This window comes from Lepisosteus oculatus, chromosome 24 (genome assembly GCF_040954835.1).
Source record: "Lepisosteus oculatus isolate fLepOcu1 chromosome 24, fLepOcu1.hap2, whole genome shotgun sequence".
Classification (NCBI taxonomy): Eukaryota; Metazoa; Chordata; class Actinopteri; order Semionotiformes; family Lepisosteidae; genus Lepisosteus; species Lepisosteus oculatus.
This window is the reverse complement of record NC_090719.1, coordinates 1,231,023-1,249,832: the sequence shown is the minus strand read 5'-3', so window position 1 is coordinate 1,249,832 and position 18,810 is coordinate 1,231,023. Positions and strand designations below refer to the sequence as shown.

The following is an 18,810-nucleotide window of genomic DNA, read 5'->3' as shown; positions in this document are numbered from 1 at the left end:
GGTTGTGAGATCTCACCGCGGATGCGCTGGCACACAGCTCTGCCCCGCTGTGCTCCTGGCATCAGGCTCGTTTTGGAAACTGCACCACCGCAGAAACACCCTCGGAAAAGCCTGTTTAGCTTCATCCTGGATGCAGAATTCCTGAGGGCAGGATGTTTGGGGCTCCCATGTTGTACCTCTCATTCTGTACAAAATGGGGCGCAGGGGGAACACATCCCACCCCTCTTGCTTGGCAGCTTTTTAGGGGCTTATGATTTCTAAGAGATTATTCAAGCCAACAGAATGTAATTTATTTAAGTGTAAATGCTTATGATAGAGGCGCATAAAAGAATGTGAGACTTAACTTATTATTGTAATATATCTTCTGCAACTCACCATTACTGTCTTAAGAGTCTGCAGTTCGGACAGATGTGGACCAGCTTGGTCTGCTGTGCAGTAAGAGTTTTATATTTCTCTGTTGCAAGATGACTAGACATGTGAGTCCAAGAGCAAGCTTGACTTTGACTTGAATGGGGTGTACAGAAGGATTATAAAAAACAAGCCGAAGATTAGTTCACGAGCCAGAGTCCAAGGGGTTTTGCCTTTGGGGAAAGCACGCCAAACGTTTCTTCCCACGCCAGCTCAGCTGTGGTTCTTCTGAAACCTTCTCAGATGTGTCATTGTTTTATTTTGGGGTTCCTAGGATCTGCAACGTCCACAGTGGTCCGACCGAAGGTGCACTATGCCCGGCCCCCACACCCGCCCCCAGACCCCCCTATCCCGGAGGCGTTTGCCACAGGCCAGGAGCCCCGGCTGTCCATGTTCGTGCCACATGGGCTGTCGCAGGCTGAGCTGGAGCAGGGCAAGCAGCGCCACTCGTACCCGGACCGGCTGGTGCGCAGCCGGAGCTCTGACATCATGTGCGCCGCGCGCCGGCCCACCAGCGACCCCGGGCTGAACCGGCGGCCCAACCTGGAGGAGAGGGACCTGCCGGGGGGCGTCCCGGCCCAGGGCGTCTTCACCATGGGGCACAGCTCCTCCCCCAGCAAGGACTCGCTGAAGGGAGAGGTAAGAAACGGGGCGCACTGGCCTTGGGGTTCACCCACCTCTTGATGTGTGACTGCCTAGGTTTACACCATTACAGTCACTGCGAGGATCAGCTGTGCCGTCAGCTGATGGCTCGACCGCTGAGCAAACCGAGGAATCATCCAGGCCCCCCTCATCGCTGTTGAGTCACTTTCAAGTATACGTGTAGGATTCGGTTGACCATTTAAATTTTGATTTCTCATGCAGTTCTCCCGTGTGACTTGTAAATGCGTTTATAAGTGAGTCTGTACCCCTCCTCCCTTCTTTCCTCCCGTCTTTATATTACTCTGGATCTGTGAAGACGGAGAGCAGAGTCTCACGCTTGAGATCTATGAATACAATAACAGTGGGTAATTTCATATGCACAGGCGGAGGACAGAAAAGACAGCGATGATGAAAAGTCCGATCGGAACAAACCCTGGTGGAAGAAGCGCTTTGTTCCTGCAATCCCTAAAGGTAAGAACAGATTACAGACGTGGCGAGCTTCCCTCTGCCTCTCTCTCTCCCCCTTCTCTCGTACTGTTTGCATAGAAGAAACCGCTCAAGCTGCTTTAATTGCTGGGTTGATATTTCAGTAACTTTCCTTGAAATTAGCGAGCTGATGCAGAGGTACAGGACGTGCCGCTGTGACGAGTCACTGCTTCCCCTTCGGATCGCCTGAAATGCCCAGTATTATTAAAACAACCATTTTCTTCAGATTCATTTCTAAAGGCAAGGTGTCTGAAGGAACAACCGCAGCTGTAGGGCAGGGGAGGTTTAAATTGGCTGTTCGGGGGCCCAGGGGGCGGGATTGCAGCCTCTGGGAGAGGGGCAGGCCGTGTGCGCGCCGTACGGCCGCCTCCCCAGTTGGCGCGGCACGGAAAAGCGCGACGCGTTTCCAGGGCCGTGAGGAATAATCTGAAGTAGCGGTGTGGCGTCTGTGTCGGGACGCGAGGCTTCATTCGGGTCACGAACGCGACGGGAGGAGTTGCGCGGCGGGAGAGGTAGAACTGCAACTGCGGTGCTGTTTTAGAAAGCTCCACCAGCTACCTGCATCCCGCTCTGAGTTACTGTACCTTTCGTAATGGGAGAAGCACGAGATCCTTCTGGGGGGCTCGCAGTCTTCGCAGCGCGGTGTGCGGGGCGGTGGCGCTCGCTTTGCAGGCGGTTCTGTCGCACTTGCCCTTTTACGGAGGCGAGGTCCTGTTGGGATGGGAGTCAGCGGCCAAACCCTGTTTGTGTTCCCCATGCAGTGCTGTACTGGGCGGCCGAGAGCGAAGCCACAGGTAACGTCTTCGGCTGGATGTTTCCGTTGAGCCGTCCTGGCGAACAGCCGGAGTCTGGGTGTCTGCTTGCGCTGCCCGAGCTGTCCCTTGTGGTGCTTTAACCGGCTGTGATGTGACACGGTGAAGGCCGGAGTCGTGAATCGACGCTGTTCCATTTTTCTACTTTTTTTTTTCAGTGTTTAAAAAAAAAAAGATGTTTTTTAAAAGCCAAACAAATTGCAAGGAGCACTTCAGGACCCGGGGGGCGGGGGGTGTGTGCTGGTGTCCCATTTCGGCGGGTTACTTTTAATCAAAAGCGTTCAGAGGTCCTTTGAAATGAGATCCGAGCGCCTTGCCTGCACCCCTCCAGCACCAGAGCTCCCGACTTCGGCAGCCAGCCGGCTCAAAGCAGAGCAGAAACGGTTCCTGCAAGTCCTGATGCAGGGTCGTGTCTGACCAGTACCGGGATTGACATATGGCACTGCGGTTTCATACTGTATGTCCTGAGGGACATCCCACACCAGCTACAGCCCGCAGCTTAAAACGGTAACCAGTAGGCGCTGGCTTAGAATTTCATCTGACCAGGAGGGTCAGAGGGCTTCCCTGCACCCCTGCCATGTTTCTGGGCACAACACTGCCGATGGAAGGCATTTAAAGCCCCCTTTTTAAATTTACACACACATTGTTCTCCCCAAACAGCAAGTATCAACGAAAGTGCTAGTATAAATCATGCGTTTGCCGGATACTTCGGCAGCATCAGGCATTTATCGTGTTCTGCCCTCAATGGCACTATTTTTCACAGTGAGCGCAGAGATGGGACTCAGCCCAGTTTCAGTCCGTGAAAGTGATCCAGCGCTGTGGTGTAGCTCCAGAGCTCCTCTTTGTTTGTGTCTGCAGTTTTGTACCTCCCCCCCCCTTGAAGACCTTTCGCTGTTGATCATCAGTAATGTTCTGCTCAGGCAGTCAGGCAGACAAAAATAGATTTGATGCTTAAAAATCATCAGCCACTGCCTTCAAGTGCCTGTGAAAACTTGGGGGCTCAGCGTTTTTCCTTTATTTTTTTTGTGCGGAACGGAGAAAATAAAGTTGGGCCTCAGATGATGAAGCGATGTTCTCGTTGATCGCCGTCCAGTTACTCACTTGTTTGCAACAGTGAAAGAACTTCTTTAGACATGCTGTTACTTTTTTCGTTTCCATGGTATGTACGATGTCTTTCATGGATGGCTTTTAAAAAACTGTGTCATCCCAGATTGGTTAAAATACAAGTGATTTCAGCAAAACTCAACTTTTAGTTATTTTAAATAGCTGGTCTTTATCTGTAGCTAAAATGATACTTGGTAATCATGCCTGGTTTTATCCAAAGCAGCTAAGAGATTAGCTGTGTAGGGATAAAACTGCTGTTTTGGAGTTGCACAGAGAAGATTCTCAGTTTTAGGCCTTAACAGAGAATTAAGGTATGTGCTCAGGGTAAACAGTTGTTTCAATGGCAGGGACATCTTGAACAGGTAATCTCCTACTCGTAAGCTCTTGCTTACTTGGAAATTTAGCTTCTGAGTCTTCTTTTTGAATGGCTTATTGAAAACTTTTAATACAAGTAAACCTCAAATTTTAAACCAAGTGTTATTCTCTCCCTCTTATTCACAGAACGTAATCTGTAAACTAACTTTTATCTATCCATGTAAAATGTGAGTATCCCGATGTGCAGCTCCTACAGCTGTAGAGTGTGTGAGGGTTCTGATGCGCAGCGCCTGCAGCTGTAGTGCATGTGAGGGTTTTGATGCGCAGAGCCTGCAGCTGTAGAGTGTGTGAGGGTTCTGATGCGCAGCGCCTGCAGCTGTAGTGCATGTGAGGGTTTTGATGCGCAGAACCTGCAGCTGTAGAGCGTGTGAGGGTTCTGATGCGCATCATGTAGTGGGCTACTCCTACTCTTTCCCAGCCTGGGCTCATGGTTATCTTTCTCTCTTCAGGTCCGATGGCATTTCGAAAGAAGGACAAACAGGAGAAGGAGGATCAGGGTCCTGACCGTGTCCCTCTTACAGGTCTGCTCTCCAGTTTCAGTTTTAATTACGAACCGGAAGAACGCAGGCAGGTCACGAATTAAGTGCCGATTCTGACCTCTGTCTCCACGGGCCACCTGGGCTGTTTTCCCTTTCCTTCCTCTCTTCATCCGTTTTAAAGATGAGTCAGTTATATTTTATCTCAGACGTGGGGAAAATGTGACCGATTCCCTAGTGTTATTATCGGTCATTGTCCTGCAGAGTCCCTGCCGTTTCGTGAAGCGTTTCCTTCGCAGGAGCTCTCGAAGGAAATTGCTGTCGAGTTGATGGGTCTGGTTCTGGATGTTTCTGCCGGCCTGTGGCGGGGCACCCTGACCTGTGTGCATGATTCTGTGGGGCCCCTTGTCTTGCAGAAGAGCCGGTGTCCAGGTTAACCCCGCAGGTGCAAGCAGCAGAAGACATCCTGGACAAGTACAGGAACATCAAGAGGATGGGCCCCAGCGAGGGCGTGGTGTCTGCATCCTACGAAGGCCCTGGTCAGTGTGCACAGCACGCACAGTCACGTGCAGTGCATGCCCTTTTCAGCATTTTATATATAAATACACACGGATTTAAACAGTGTTTTGTAGTTATATTTTATTGTGGAGAAATTATTGAAATGCAAATGCTAAAGATCAGTAAGGTTGACAACACCAGAAGTTAACAAATGAATTAGCCAGTTCTGGTGGATGTTCAGACTTTAGGGAATGTGAAGCTGATATCGGTGACCCAAGAGGTCGTGGGGTTGACAAACAGACATGACTCCCTCTTTTTCTTTTCCTGGTTGTTCCTCCCTGCCGTGCAGATACTGACAAAGCGAAAAAAGGGACATTTTATAGTATTTTAACTTCATGTACCTCTCTGTTCGAGATGCTGCGAAATCGGGGTAGGAGCTCGTAAAAGAATGTGGCTTCTTCACCCAGCAGCCTGCAGCTGTTACACACTTGTTCAAGTTTTCCGAAAGCAGTTCTCCTAACGTGCTCCTGCCGCCTGTCCAGAGCCCTGCGGGGAAGGGGAGAGTGTCCACGGACCCGCGCGCGAGGAGGCTCTGCAGAACATCTCCGCGGACGACCTGCCCGACTCCGCCAGCCAGGCCGCCCAGCCACAGGACTCCAAATTCTCCTTCAGGTCGGTTCGGGGCCGGGCTGCCCTCCGGTCTCGCTGCCACGCCAGTGCCCAGCAAGCCCCGTACGGGCCCTGGGGGGTGGGGGGGGGCAGGGCTGTGCTGTGCTTCGTGCCAGGAGAGCTGTGCAAGAGGCGTCCACCGGATACACGTTTCAGAATCTCCCGACGGTTTCATTTTGTGAACAAGCACTCGTCTGGTGTCGTCTTTGACAACGCTCTGAGTCAGGAACGGCGAAATGTTTGAGAGGGAGTTTAACAGGGTTATAAGGAAGTCTGAGTTAGCAGGTCTGCAGGGCAAGTGATGATGAGAAGAGATATAGGCCTTTAGGCTCAGTGTAAACGCAGAGTGTTTGTCCATTACCCGAGATAAATTCATCTGGCTTGCTGTGTTCTGCCCTTGGTCTTTCCATAGTAAAAACTCTGTGCTGTCGGGGAGGGGGTTAGGGTAGGTCAGACCGATCCTGCGTCTTTCTTATGTTTTATTTCTTTAGTGTCTCATCACTGGTGAATTCATTAACAGCCAGTGAGATGAGATAATAAAACAGAGATTAAATGAGATGATAAAACCCGGATGACTGTACATCATGACGGCAGTTCTGCGTCTTCCCCACTTTTTTACTTCTTCCTGTTTGGGATGATTGTTTCTCCCGTTTGGAAATCGGGCAGAGCCGTTGGAGCTCATTATTTTTCAATAGCTGTGGATTTCCTTGGAATTATAGTCATTTTGTTGTAGAGGGGGGCATTCACCTGCAGGAGTCTCCTGCTAATCTTCCTTCCTTGTGTCTCTCCCTCCCCTCTTCCCGACAGTGATGCCAAGAAGAAGCTGCGGATGGCCCTGTGCTCCGCGGACTCCGTTGTCTTTCCGATTCTGACTCATCCCACCACCAGGAACGGGCTGCCGGACCACACTGACCCGGAAGGTAGACGCTGGATCAAAACGGGCGTGGAGTGGCAGAGCGATGACGTTGGACAAAGCACCTTTAGGGCTCTTTAGATTTTATTGTGCACCTGATTTGCTTGGCAAACCTCACGCGCTTTCAGATTTTCACATTTGTATTTCTTGAAGTCTAAGAAATGATGCTGGTGAAGGTGGTTCACCAGGCGGTGGGTTAGTTGGTTTCCTCCAGTCCCTTCTTGATCCATTTTAGCGTTTTAAAAAATGTGAAAACGAAACAGATTTGATTGCTGGGCAAATTCTGAAGAAAATTCAGTCTGTTGTTGTTATCGTGAGACGTTTAAATGATGCTGGGAAAGGGCTGTCTCCTGGAAGAATTCCCATGTCACGATGTCTCCAGGGCGGTGGGAAGGCAACCCTTTCCTTCCGCAGGCCGTTAATCAACGGGACATTTGTTAATCACCGAAGACAAACGCGTGCAAAGTCCGAGAAGCTAGGGCTCTGATGCGCGGCTCCTACCTCCTTGCAGAGAACGAGATTGTCTGCTTCCTGAAGGTCCAGCTGGCAGAAGCCATCAACCTCCAGGACAAGAACCAGATGGCCCAGATCCAGGAGACGACGCGCTGCGTGAGTCGCTTCGACAGCCGCACCTGCAAGAAGCTACTGGCCGCCATAGCTGAAGACTACAGGTGCGTGGCGACTCGGATGAGCTGGTTAGATCAGGCCCATCATTAACCAGTGCATTATAATAATAACAATTAATAATTCTCTGGACACACTCCACTCAAAGGACTCCCCTCCACCACCACCAGTGTGCAGCCCCACCTGGATGATGTGACAGTAGCCAGAGTGCAGCAGTACTCTCCCTACACACCAGCTCAGTGAGGAGAACAGAGTGATGAAGCCAGTTCAGAGATGGGGATTAAGAGGCCATGATTGATAAAGGCCAAGGGGGAAATTTGGCCAGGACACTGGGGTAACAGCCCTAATGACCACGGAGAGTCAGGACCTTGCTTTTACGTCTCATCCAAAGGATGGCGCCTTTTCACAGTATGGTGTTTGTCACTTTACTGGGGCATTAGGACCCACACAGACCGCAGGGTGAGCGCCCCCTACTGGCCCCTCTAACACCTCTTCCGGCAGCAGCCTTAGCTCTCCTGGGAGGTCTCTCATCCAGGTGGTGACCAGGCTCACACCTGCTGAGCTTCTGGGGGCTGCCAGCTTGGAGGTGCCGGGTGATGGGTGATACAGCTGCTGTATAAAAGACAGAGCTTTGCTGTCGTGACAGTGCCTTAACAGGCTTCTTGTCCCTGAAAGCTAGTGTCTTGATTCTGGGGGAGCCTCTGTGCTGCTGCTGCTGAGCTTCATCCAGCACTTGTATGCGGAGCAGGACAGGACATCCGAGGAGGGGATCACGAAGAAAGGTTTCAGAAACCTGTCCTTGCTGTTTCGGACACTCTTAAGGAGCGGATGGAATCCAGAATGTGGCCTGTCTGTGGGACTTGTTGGGTTAGGTCAGAAGAATGAAGAGAGACAACAGAGCTGTTCTGAAAAAGGCCACAGGTTAGAGGGGAACTGCAGTCCCAGTTTCTCGGTTATTAAATCTCTGAAAGAAAATTAAAAAAAAGACAAATTTCAAATGAAACGCAAAATTGTGAGCCGCCATGTTGTTGCAAACCCGCATTCAAATTCCCAGGAGTTGCGATTGTGATGCAGCCCTTCCCGCTCGCTAGTCACTGCACTGACTAATGTAGTGTGATGTAGAGCGAATAAGGACTCTTAACGCGCCTCTCCGCCGCGTCTCTCGGCCCCCCGCAGGAAGAGGGCTCCGTACATCGCCTACCTGACGCGCTGCCGGCAGGGCCTGCAGACCTCCCAGGCCCACCTGGAGCGGCTCCTGCAGAGAGTGCTGAGGGACAAGGAGGTGGCCACCCGCTACTTCACCACTGTCTGCGTCCGGCTGCTGCTCGAGAGGATGGAGTCCAGGATGCTCAACTTCATAAATGGTACCTTCTGTGTTCCCTGCATGCCTTCCCCTTGTCTCGGGCCCCTTTCCCCCCACAGTGAGGTCCGCACCCCGTTTTCTGTTGTAAACTAGCTGGGCGTGCCTCAGGACGGAGCCCAGGGGGTGTCCCAGTGTGGGGGAGCTGGTTCCACGTCCCGAGCCGTCGTCTTAAACACCTGAGGGAACCAAGAAAAGGGCTGGCAGCAGACCTGTCAGTTGTCGTGGTCCTCCTTTATGGTTTTCTCACTCTCCTGCCCTGCTGCTGCACTCTCACCAGTATGTTTGCAGTCGGCCCACTGGAGGGCACCAGAGAGCTTCTGCAAAAGATTTTTTGCTCTGAGAAATACCTTGCTGCCGCTGGACAGGACTGGGGTGTTGGGAAGGTTTTTGTTTGTAATCCTTGACAGCCTGTGAGCTTTTCTCTCTCTCTCTTTTTTTTTTCTTTTCTCTTGCTTGAAACTCGAAACCAGCGGAACTCTGGTAGCTGATGAAATTCAGACCTCAAAGCCGGGTTGTTTTACAGAACCCCTGAGGTCTTGACTGGTCTTGTGCCGTCTCATGGGGTGCGTTTTCCATGCTGGAAGCGCAGAGATCTCTCGTAAGAGCCCCTCCGGCTTTGCTTCCCCTCCCCGCACAGCGTTCCAGGCCTGTACCGCCGCCGACGACAAGACGGCCGCCGTGGAGGACTTCCTGCGGGACCTGTACGGCGCGATGGCCCACGATGCCATCTGGCAGTACGCCAGCGAGGAGCAGCTCCAGGACGCGCAGATGGCCATCGAGCGCAGCGTCATGAACCGCATCTTCAAGCTGGCCTTCTACCCCAACCAGGACGGGGACACCCTGCGCGACCAGTACGTGAGCGCCCCCCCTGGGCCGCCCCTCTCTCGAGATGGAGATATATCGGCCCTTTACCTGTGCGGCTCACAGGCAGGGCGTATCCTGCCTCGTGGCCATTGCTTGCTGGGATTGGTCCCGACTCCCTTGCAACCCTGAATGGGAAGGAGCAGCTAGAAAAGGAATGGATGAAAGCCTTAGTATTTTGGGGTTCTGAAGGGAATGAGATGTTTATATTTGATGCCGTTAAATAATCTTCTGTTGACATAAAATTGAGGACCGAGTAACGATTCCTATATTTGCTGGCTTTTGCTGGTGTGATTTTGTATCCCTAGTTCCTTCAGGACTGAGCCCTCTGCTCAGTGTAAGACGAGCCTATCTTCACCTTCCTACTGCTTCTCTTTTTCAGGGTCTTGCAGGAACACATCCAGCGTCTCTCCAAAGTGGTGACGGCCAATCACAAAGCTCTCCAAATCCCCGAGGTAGCTTTTCTGATTGCACAGGTTTTTTACTCCTCGACAGATTACCTTTTAAATCTAATTGTAATCCACTTTCCTTTTAAGTGGGAGTCCATAGACCGAAATAAATTACTTATATGTTATAGATCAATCCAATGTGTTACCTTCATACTCTCAAAAGGCATTTTTGGGGGGCTTTCAGTCGGTAATGAGGCTTATTTTTTTACTTTAACAGGCACTCTGCTTCTAACCAGATCAAAGAGAGCCACCTCTTAGGGTTTTGTTAAGCTTACAGAGTTTGATGGGTCATTCCATAGTCCTTGCAAATAAGAAACCATTGTGGTTTTGTTGCAAATGGACTTTTGCACTAATGCAATTGTTGAGAAAAAATAAACAGCAAAAAGAAAGCCTCTGCATTAATACAAATCAGTAATTCTAAAGTGTCCAGTCTTGGGGTGGAAAAGAGGATATGCACTTTACATGTGTCATAAGAATTCTAGATATAACTGTTTATGAACTGCAGATGAATTGAATTTATTGGAGCAAGTAGAGACTCATTTTTCTACTTGTATGCACAAGTTCATTAAAGTTGAGACAGATTTATTGGGGGAGCTGACACAGGTAGTTAATAAACAAGCCTGGCTATGGCCCAGGAATTTCATGTCTAGCCTCTCTGAGGTTTAAGGTTTCCTTCAAATTTTAGGTCAGAAGAGACTAAGCATTCTCAGGCTTGTGGATCCCGCCACTCTGCAGTCTTGAGAAAGCAGTGCTGGGCAGAAGAGTTCATCTCCAAGCATGTGTATAGAATTAAACTCAAAGAGACATGGGGATACAGAGCTGAGCTGACCTGCGGCAACCTATTTTTTTTTTTTAGTCTGTGTAGAAGAAACCTCCTAAAAGTGTTCTGTTTTTCTTTAGGGATATTATCAGCCACAGTCTTGGTTTCCATCTTACAAAGCGCGTCTTTGATGCGATCTGGTTGGGGAAGTACAGTCAGTGTAGAGCTAAACCCCTTGATGGTTTGCAGAATCGGCTGATCTGTGTGTGTGTGTGCGTGTTGTAACCGTGCCCGGTCTGTGTGTTTTCGGGACGGCCTGTGCCGGCTCTCCAGGTCTACCTGCAGGAGGCCCCCTGGCCATCGGCGCAGGCCGAGATCCGGACGATCAGCGCCTACAAGACCCCCCGGGACAAGGTGCAGTGCATCCTGCGCATGTGCTCCACCATCATGAACCTGCTGAGCCTGGCCAACGAGGACTCTGTCCCGGGGGCCGACGACTTTGTGCCCGTCCTGGTCTTCGTCCTGATTAAGGTGAGCCGGCCGGCGAGGCCATTCCGGGTCGGCGAGGCCCGTCCACGGCGAAGGAAACGTGATTGGATTCCGCTTTTTCCGTCTGACATTCCTGCCGGAAAGGGTTTTTCCACGCACTGCGTCCTCTTCGTCCCACTTCTACCTTATCTGTGTCAGGAGACGTTCGGTGTCGTCTGAATCAATCATCCCTCTTAAAACTGAAGTGTCCTCACAGCCTGCTTCTCTGTTGTTTTTTGAGTCGGTCTCTGAAATGATGCCGCTTGTTAGCAGGTGTGATCTGTACCTAAAATACGCTCTGTGACGGAGGCATTGGTCCTACTCAGCACAACTGAAAATAACCTGCTTGTTGCTCCTCAATTCAGACAGCAGACCCCACGTGCGGTTGGAACCGAGCTTGAGATGCAAGATGATCTCCATGCTCCGTTTTAAAATTCCACCTGGAAGCGTGTCAAGGATAAGTGAAACTTGATCGCTTTGTTTAGGAAAATTACTGTTCCTGAGCCTCTGCACATATTGTGCGATTATCAGTCCTCTCTGGTTAATTTTGTGTGCGGCGGATGAATAGTGAGTGTTGAGGAGAAGTGAAATAGTTTTCTCTGCACTGTTAGTGTGAAGTTTGTTCTCCTTGAGCGAGGATTCCAGGAATCCCACTACAGAAACTCATTCGAAGCCAAAATAACCCTTAAACTGGGGTGACACCTTCCCACCCAGCTCTCTGTGATTGGCGCCCTTCTTTTTCAAATCTCCTTGGTTTCCAGATTGATTTTTTTTTTTGCTTCGTCTCCCGTTTTCTTCCTCGCCAGCCTAGCCCCGTTTCACAAGGTTTCCTTTGTCCTCTTCTTCCACCCCTCAGTGCCGTTTTCCTGCTCCCTCCCCCCCTCACTAGTTTTTTTTTACTCCTTTCTTTCCACTGATTCAGCGGCGAGAATTAACCTCTACTTGTTCCTTTACGGTTTCCTCTGCCTGTGCTTCGCCCCTGCAGGCTAACCCTCCCTGTCTGCTGTCCACCATCCAGTACATCAGTAATTTCTACGCCAGCCGGCTGAGTGGGGAGGAATGCTATTGGTGGATGCAGTTCACGGCAGCAGTGGAATTCATCAAGACCATCGACGATCGCAAGTGAGGCAGAACGCCACCTGTATCGACAGACTGTTAGGGAGGAGCCAGGAGGCCTGTAGACCAGCTGCTTCCCAGCCCCGCGCAGAAGACCTGCTTCTCCAGCCTGTAATATTTGTACATAGAGTAGAGACGTTTAAAAAAGTGAAATTACGAACTATAAGAGACAACGATGCAACTTTTACTCAAAAATAAAAATCAGCCAACCAGAAAAAAGAGACTAAGTAATTAACCTTGAACTTGACTAACAACACGGGTTATTTTCTTCTCTTCTCGCCGGTAGTCATGTTGGCGGGTTAGCGCTGCAGCCGAGCTTCGCGAGAGATTTCCAATAAAGGGCCGAAACGCGTGGAAAATGGCAAGGGACCACGCTGCTTCTTCATGTGGTGGGGGGGGGGAGTCTCTGCGGGGACGCGGTGCTTGTGGACGTCGCTCTGGTCATGGGGACAGCAGGACGTGCAGCCCGAGCCCGGGCACAGTCGCCTCACTCGATTGACAGGATAGATCCATCTAAAGAACTTGATTGCTATTGATCCGTCTCGGAAGGAGTGCCATGAGGTGAAACGCGGACAGGGCAGCTGTATCTCTTTCGTGTCAGTCGGAAGTGTGAGGAATGTAAATTACAAATCCATTAATTTTTTTTTAAGATGACTTCTTTGTAACGTATGCCTAAATCGGCGCAGAAATTTTTTTCTTTTCTTTAAAGTACTTCGTGCCTACTTAATGTTAGAAACGTGGGTTCACGTCCTTCTGTTGTGATAGCGTTTCCCGTTCGCGCGGCGTGTCTGTCTGCCTGCGCGGCGAGGGCAGGGTGGCGGCGGTGCCCATGCCTTCTCCGGGTGGGGAGGGGAGCCTGGGTGTGCTGGGAGGGTCTCTCTCCACACTTACAGTGCACACGCAGGAGAGGCGAGGGTTGGGGCTGTCACAGGAAACGTGCAGGTCGACCCGTACAGCCGTAGAGTCTGGTGGCGGTGTTCGGCGCACACCTCACCAGAGCTGCACCTGGGGGAGAGGAGGCGGACAAAGGGAGGGGAACGTTTTATACAGCGCGTTTGTGTTTGTGAGGCTACCTCACCTTATCAAGCTCATCATCTGGAAGCTGCAGTTTGCTTTGCTCGTCGCGATTGACCGTACGGTTTTATTACTGCTGATATCTGGGGTTGTATTTGTACGTGTTTTTTTATTAGAAGTAACTAAAGCAGTCATTAGCCCGGGTGCCTCGCGTGCTGAAAACAGGCTTTCGGAGAGAAGAAAGGGGTTAACCAGTGCGTTTCTAACTGGGGTGTGATGATAACTTGAGGTATTTGCCCTCTGCCTGGAATAAAGACGCCTCTCTGTGTGAACGTGCCGTTCAGCCTCTGCAGTGCCGATCTAGCGTGAAGTATAGAGTTGAACAGTGAAGTCCTGAAGCAGTAGCCTATTTATTTTTACCATTTTAACCTAGACTAGAAATTTTTACCTGTTTTTACTGTTTCAGCTGAAGCACCTTTTTTCAAGATGTAAATAGTCGTAATAATCCGAGTGATCTCTATGTCCCTGGCCATTTCAGAGGTGTTTAACCCAGTGGGAGTGCTGGATGCTGTGGAGACATTGTTCTCCTGCAGCACTCTAGAGCTCCCACTGCCTGCAGGTGTTGGACCGGTGTATGAAAGCCACGCCCCTCTGATATCAGCCCCTTACCCCTCCAGCAGCTAGAGCACAGTCCTCTTTATAGCGTACACTTTCCAGTGTGGAGGAGTGCTTTCCCCCTACTGCTCATGTTTGAGTGAAATGCACTCAACGTTTTGAAGAATAAAACGCGCTTTGCATTTCAAAATATCTAAATGTATAGTACCATCAGCAAGCAAAGCTGTTTGTGTTTTTTTTTTTTTAAGGGCTAGCACTTTCTGGCACCGTCCTGCACTTTAGCTTCAACGTTTCTTCTGAGAGGCTGAGCAGCAGCAATGCATCTGTCAGCGGTCAGCCAAGCTCACTCCCAGCCTTAACGGCACCGCGCGAATTTTTTTTTTTGTTAGTAGTTCAGGTGGGCAGCTGCGTCAGCATGCGTGGGCTGCAAAGGAACAAGTCACAGGTTTATTCCCGGCTGAAAAGAGAAGAAAGAAAACACAACGTTTCACCCGTGGAGTCTCACACTTGAAGAAGGCTCCACGGGTGAAACGTCGTGTTTTCTTTCTTCTCTTTTCAGCGGGGAATAAACCTGTTACTTGATCAATAAACCTGTTACTTGATCAATTTTTGTTTGCCTGACCCCGCGGTCCGCCGCGATGCTCTTGGGGACACACTGCGGCACGGAGGGGGGTGCGCTGCTGTGCCGACAGACAGCACCCCCTGTGTTCGGTTTCGTTTCTGATCCCCTCCCGGATCGAACCCCGTTTTAGCGTGCAAGGCTGCCGTTTCCCCCTGGCGCTGCCGGGGCGGGGTTCGGCGGGCCGAGCCATTGACGAAGGGCACCCGTGCATACCCCATGCGTGGCAAAGCAGATCCCGCTGGCCTGGCCCCGGCGGGCGGGGGAATCGGGTAAGGACTCTGGTCTCTTGGTGCCGATCCTTCCCTGTGTATGAGTGGATGGTCAACACAGACTCGTGGGACTGAACGTCCAGTTGCGCTGCAGGTGTCCTCGTATCGGACACTCTAGTGCGCTTCGGGTTCTGCAAGGTTATAAGCCTTCTCATTCCTGTCCCAGCACTGCCCACCCCCCCGGATTAAAACGTGAAAATGCACCGCGCTGATCTGCTGTCACCCCCTCTCCTGCGCGTGTCCGATTCGCTCGTGTTTTGTCCGCGAACAGAGACACGCACGCACGCACGAGTGGACAGTCGCTCTGCGGGCGAGGGCCTTTACGCGTTCAATGATTATTTAACGAAAAATACATATATATTGTAAATATTTTAAAACATGATGATGTTGGGGTTTTTTTTCCCCCCTAAATTATTGCCAGGTTCGGGGAGGGGGGGTTTGCCCTCCCCGGTACAATAATTTTGTATTAAAATAAGAAACGAAGATTTCGAAGCGTCTTGCAACAGACGTGATTATGAAAAGTTATCGCCCCCGTTTACCGAGAGCCTTACTTTTAACGGTCTTTGGTCTCAGCGCCCGGCCCGGTGGTTCGGCCGCTGCTACAGAGGTGTGCGCAGCCAGGCTAGAAGGCAGAAAGTGGGTCAGAATTGTCGGACCTGTATTCACCCAGCTGCTGCAGTGACAAGGGACAAGCCCGGTTCCGTCCGCTTTTCGCAGCCGGGCCGGGTTGGTGCTTTTCGGTTGTCCTGCTTAAAACCGTGACTACTCCAGCCCTGTGGAGGGGCGGGGCTGGACTGGGATGACACCGCTGTCAGAACCGAGCTGCACGCGGTTCAGTGGGTCGATGAGCGCAGGTCCCGAGCGGAACACCTGCCGGCAGCCTGTGGTTCTAACTGTGTGTCCCTTTTCGCTACCATGGACGGGGAAAAACAACTCAAACCTGTAACTGTAAATGAATAACCTTGCACAATCTTGCACACGGGCGGGGGGGTGTAATGTATCATGTCTTTTAATGTGATTAATGTATTATATCATTCGATAAAAAATATTAAAAACAGAAGTTTATTTCTCCTGTTGGTGTAGCGTTTGCTGCTTCTTTTTATTAGTTTACACGTTCAGCTCAGGAACGCAGTTATATACCCGAATTACCACGGCCGTCTTGTTCACAGCGAGTTCTTACAACGCTAGGCTTGGAATCGATGATAAAGATGCAGATTTATTCCAATGCAAGTATTTAAAATTACAGTACAGGTGGTGAAGGCAATGCAAATGATGCTGCATAACAGAACGCCGGGAACTCGTTTGTTCCGCTGGTGTTGTTGCAGAGCCGTTTACCTGGTTACCCCACGCTGGACAATGCAAGTTCCAACGCATCCTGATATCAACAAAACACTCAAAACACTGCCGGGGAAACAAAGGTCTGTTATCCATTCACCCGTTCGTTCCTAACCATGTCTGGGATATACTTTTACATCGTCGATTTGTGTAAACAAAAATCAGAAGGAAAAAAATAATAATATAAAGTTTGCAGGTCCACATGTTTAATCCTGAACCTTGTTTTTTTTTAATTCAGTTTCCTTACAGAGAACACGAATTAAAATACTCTAAATCTTTATTTAAAAAAAACACAACTCAAGCAAACCTGCCAAGACTCAGGCCTGGAGTAGATCACACCGATCAAGTTTCCGAACCGGGGCTGGAAGTGTGCTTCAAATGGGCAACATGGCGGCAGCAGGCTGGCTGGGGACCAGCGAGGAATTTCGTCTTGGTTACTGGGTTCCTGCCCTGCTCTGACTGGTGGACTGCACACTGTCAGCATTCGCCTGTATAACTGTTTCCCCCTCATCGAGGACTGCAGGAGGACAAGGGCCAGTGTGTTGAGTTTGTGTTGCTTAAAACTCTAGATGTGGACCTGTAAAACTACACAAGAAAGGCTACAACGGCCTTATGCGAACCCTGCTTGTTCAGGTGTTTGGAGAACAGAATCCAAATAAGCTACATGGCCATACAGCTGTGAATACCAGTATCAAATACTGTCCTAGTCTTCTACATGTAAGACTCCTTCAAAACCACTTCCAGAGAATCACAGTCTTTTCTGTAACATGGTGACCAGGACCACAGACCTACAGCAGATCCCACTGATGCACTGTGTTCATTTTCATCAGACTTTTCTGGATTTATATTCTGCACGTTGAAATGTACTACTTAACACTGTCTGCTGACCCAGGCCCTCCGTTTAAAGGCGATCCTGAGAGTCCGCACTCAAGCCCGGTGATGGGAGCGTCATGACAGAACAGCGAGTCATCCATTTGCAATCTGTACTCATAAACATATTGCAATTAAAACTGCCTTCAGCTTCTGCGGCTCGTGGCAGTGGCTGGAGCTCCTGATAGCTCCCCGTCTCGTGCTGTCTGCTGAAAGGGGTTGGGGGGGAATCACACCCCCCGACCTGACAACTGCAGTGTCCGCTGTGCTCCCAGGCAGCCATGCGGCAGCACTGACGCTACACACTAATTTTATGAGAAAGCCAACAGCCTCTCTAATAGAAATGCATCTTGACAGAAGTCACTGAGGATTTATAGCAATATCACACCATGGGAAAACCTGCCCGCTACCAAATACAGACTGTGGTGACTGAGTATCTGAGAAAGATGAGGGAAGGAAAAAAAAGCTTCAAATGAAGTGCCTTTATTAATTTTCAACTCCCCCGTTTCACTCTCTCTGCATAGTCACATACACATACACAAATTAGGATTTTCTTTTCCTCATTCTCAGAGTTTTCTACTCCTACACAGAGAGTGGCGAAAGACATGTGCTGCAAATTTATTTGAGATTAATTCAACGTCTGTCCTGAAACAGGCTGACGAGAAAGCAGTTTTAACATGCTACGCCATCATCTCGGCCTCAAGAACACACCTAGCTTTTCATCAGCTGGAGTAAAACGAAAGCTGGGATTTTACTACCACCACCACGGGCTTGTGGGAACCTCTGTCAGGCATTTTCCAAGCAAGATTTGGATCTTGTGTGAGTCCCAAGTACATTTCCAGCTCACACTCGTCCCTTTAGAGGGCACAGGTGGAAACTACATAGAAATCCATTTAAAGCTGAGAAAAAGGAGGCACTTCTTTACACAAAGGGTTGTGGGAGACTGCAACAAGCTACCCTCAGCCCTATTGTCGAAGGCAACAATTAACTAACTGTCCAGCGACTGGACCAGACGTGTTGAAGGCGGACCTGCTCCTTTTGTGACCTGTCTCACGTCCCTAAAGTTCATTCTCCCACTTTCTCCGGTGGTCCTGGAGACACTTGGTTCGCGATAATAGAATATTCTCAACGCAATCAACAGAATTTTTCCCCCCCAGACGCCCCTCCATAGAAGAAAACTTCTAATGAAAACAAACACCCAGACAAATTCTCATCTCGCTCAAGGTCGATACTTAGAATGTATGAGATTTCTGGTGTTTTACTCTATAAATTTGATCCATGGCTTGCCACGCACACCAGTGGGAATCGATGGCAGTAATACACCACAGAACGAAGTCCTTCTGCTTCTGCGAGGGGGTGGTAGAAATCAGAGACAGAGAGTTAACGGGGGCAAGAGTGGATTTGCCCCAGTCATTTTTTTTTGGGGGGGTAGCAGCCCATTCTCCATTCCCACTGATGCCCCTGATGGAGTCAAGCATCCAGACAAACGTCATTATAAAGTGGTACCCAATCAGGGATGACATCATACTTTCCCACTCCTTCATGCCTGCAAAAGTATGACCGCTTTGCGTCCACCAAACCTCTTGCCTGCTACTCCCTATGATGCTATGGTGCACCATAAGTTCAGATAAATAAGCACAGTTTTACAAACAACAAATGGTAACTAATTTATCATGAATGGATCACTGCTGAACCTTATTTTATACAGGAACGACTTATAAAAAACTAAGCTGCGATTGTAGAAAGAACATTAGTCAAATCTATACTGTAAATTAGAAGTGTCGCTAAACATCAGTCTTCTAGGCACAAGGTTGTGGTGAAACAGCCTATTCTGCCGTACAGCAATGGAAGGAAATGGATAAGCCCAACAGCAACAAAGCAGATCTTAAATCGGAAATAAATCCTACATACAATTATCTGTCATCTCCTAGAATATCCTTACTGGCATATATCGCACAGATCCCTCTCTAATTGTCATCTTTGCCTCAAACAAACAGCACA

General features: G+C 49.8%; 1 protein-coding gene across 6 annotated transcripts in view; it reads left to right on the top strand.

The window, feature by feature from the left end:
• gapvd1 (GTPase activating protein and VPS9 domains 1) overlaps positions 1-15,676 on the top strand; it is a 65,825-nt gene extending 50,149 nt beyond the window's left edge. For 4 of the 6 annotated variants that reach the window (XM_015366731.2, XM_015366736.2, XM_015366733.2 and 1 more), the window contains 13 exons: positions 683-1,047; positions 1,434-1,521; positions 2,298-2,330; positions 4,277-4,348; positions 4,720-4,842; positions 5,344-5,473; positions 6,278-6,390; positions 6,895-7,054; positions 8,184-8,371; positions 9,008-9,221; positions 9,614-9,686; positions 10,774-10,971; positions 11,954-15,676. In XM_015366731.2, coding sequence (XP_015222217.1) covers positions 683-1,047; positions 1,434-1,521; positions 2,298-2,330; positions 4,277-4,348; positions 4,720-4,842; positions 5,344-5,473; positions 6,278-6,390; positions 6,895-7,054; positions 8,184-8,371; positions 9,008-9,221; positions 9,614-9,686; positions 10,774-10,971; positions 11,954-12,094 — 1,898 coding nt within the window. In that variant the 3' untranslated portion in view covers positions 12,095-15,676. The remainder of the gene's footprint in view (positions 1-682; positions 1,048-1,433; positions 1,522-2,297; positions 2,331-4,276; positions 4,349-4,719; positions 4,843-5,343; positions 5,474-6,277; positions 6,391-6,894; positions 7,055-8,183; positions 8,372-9,007; positions 9,222-9,613; positions 9,687-10,773; positions 10,972-11,953) is intronic. The other 2 variants (XM_015366732.2, XM_015366737.2) reach the window with 1 other exon arrangement.
• The last annotated feature ends 3,134 nt before the right edge of the window (positions 15,677-18,810 follow it).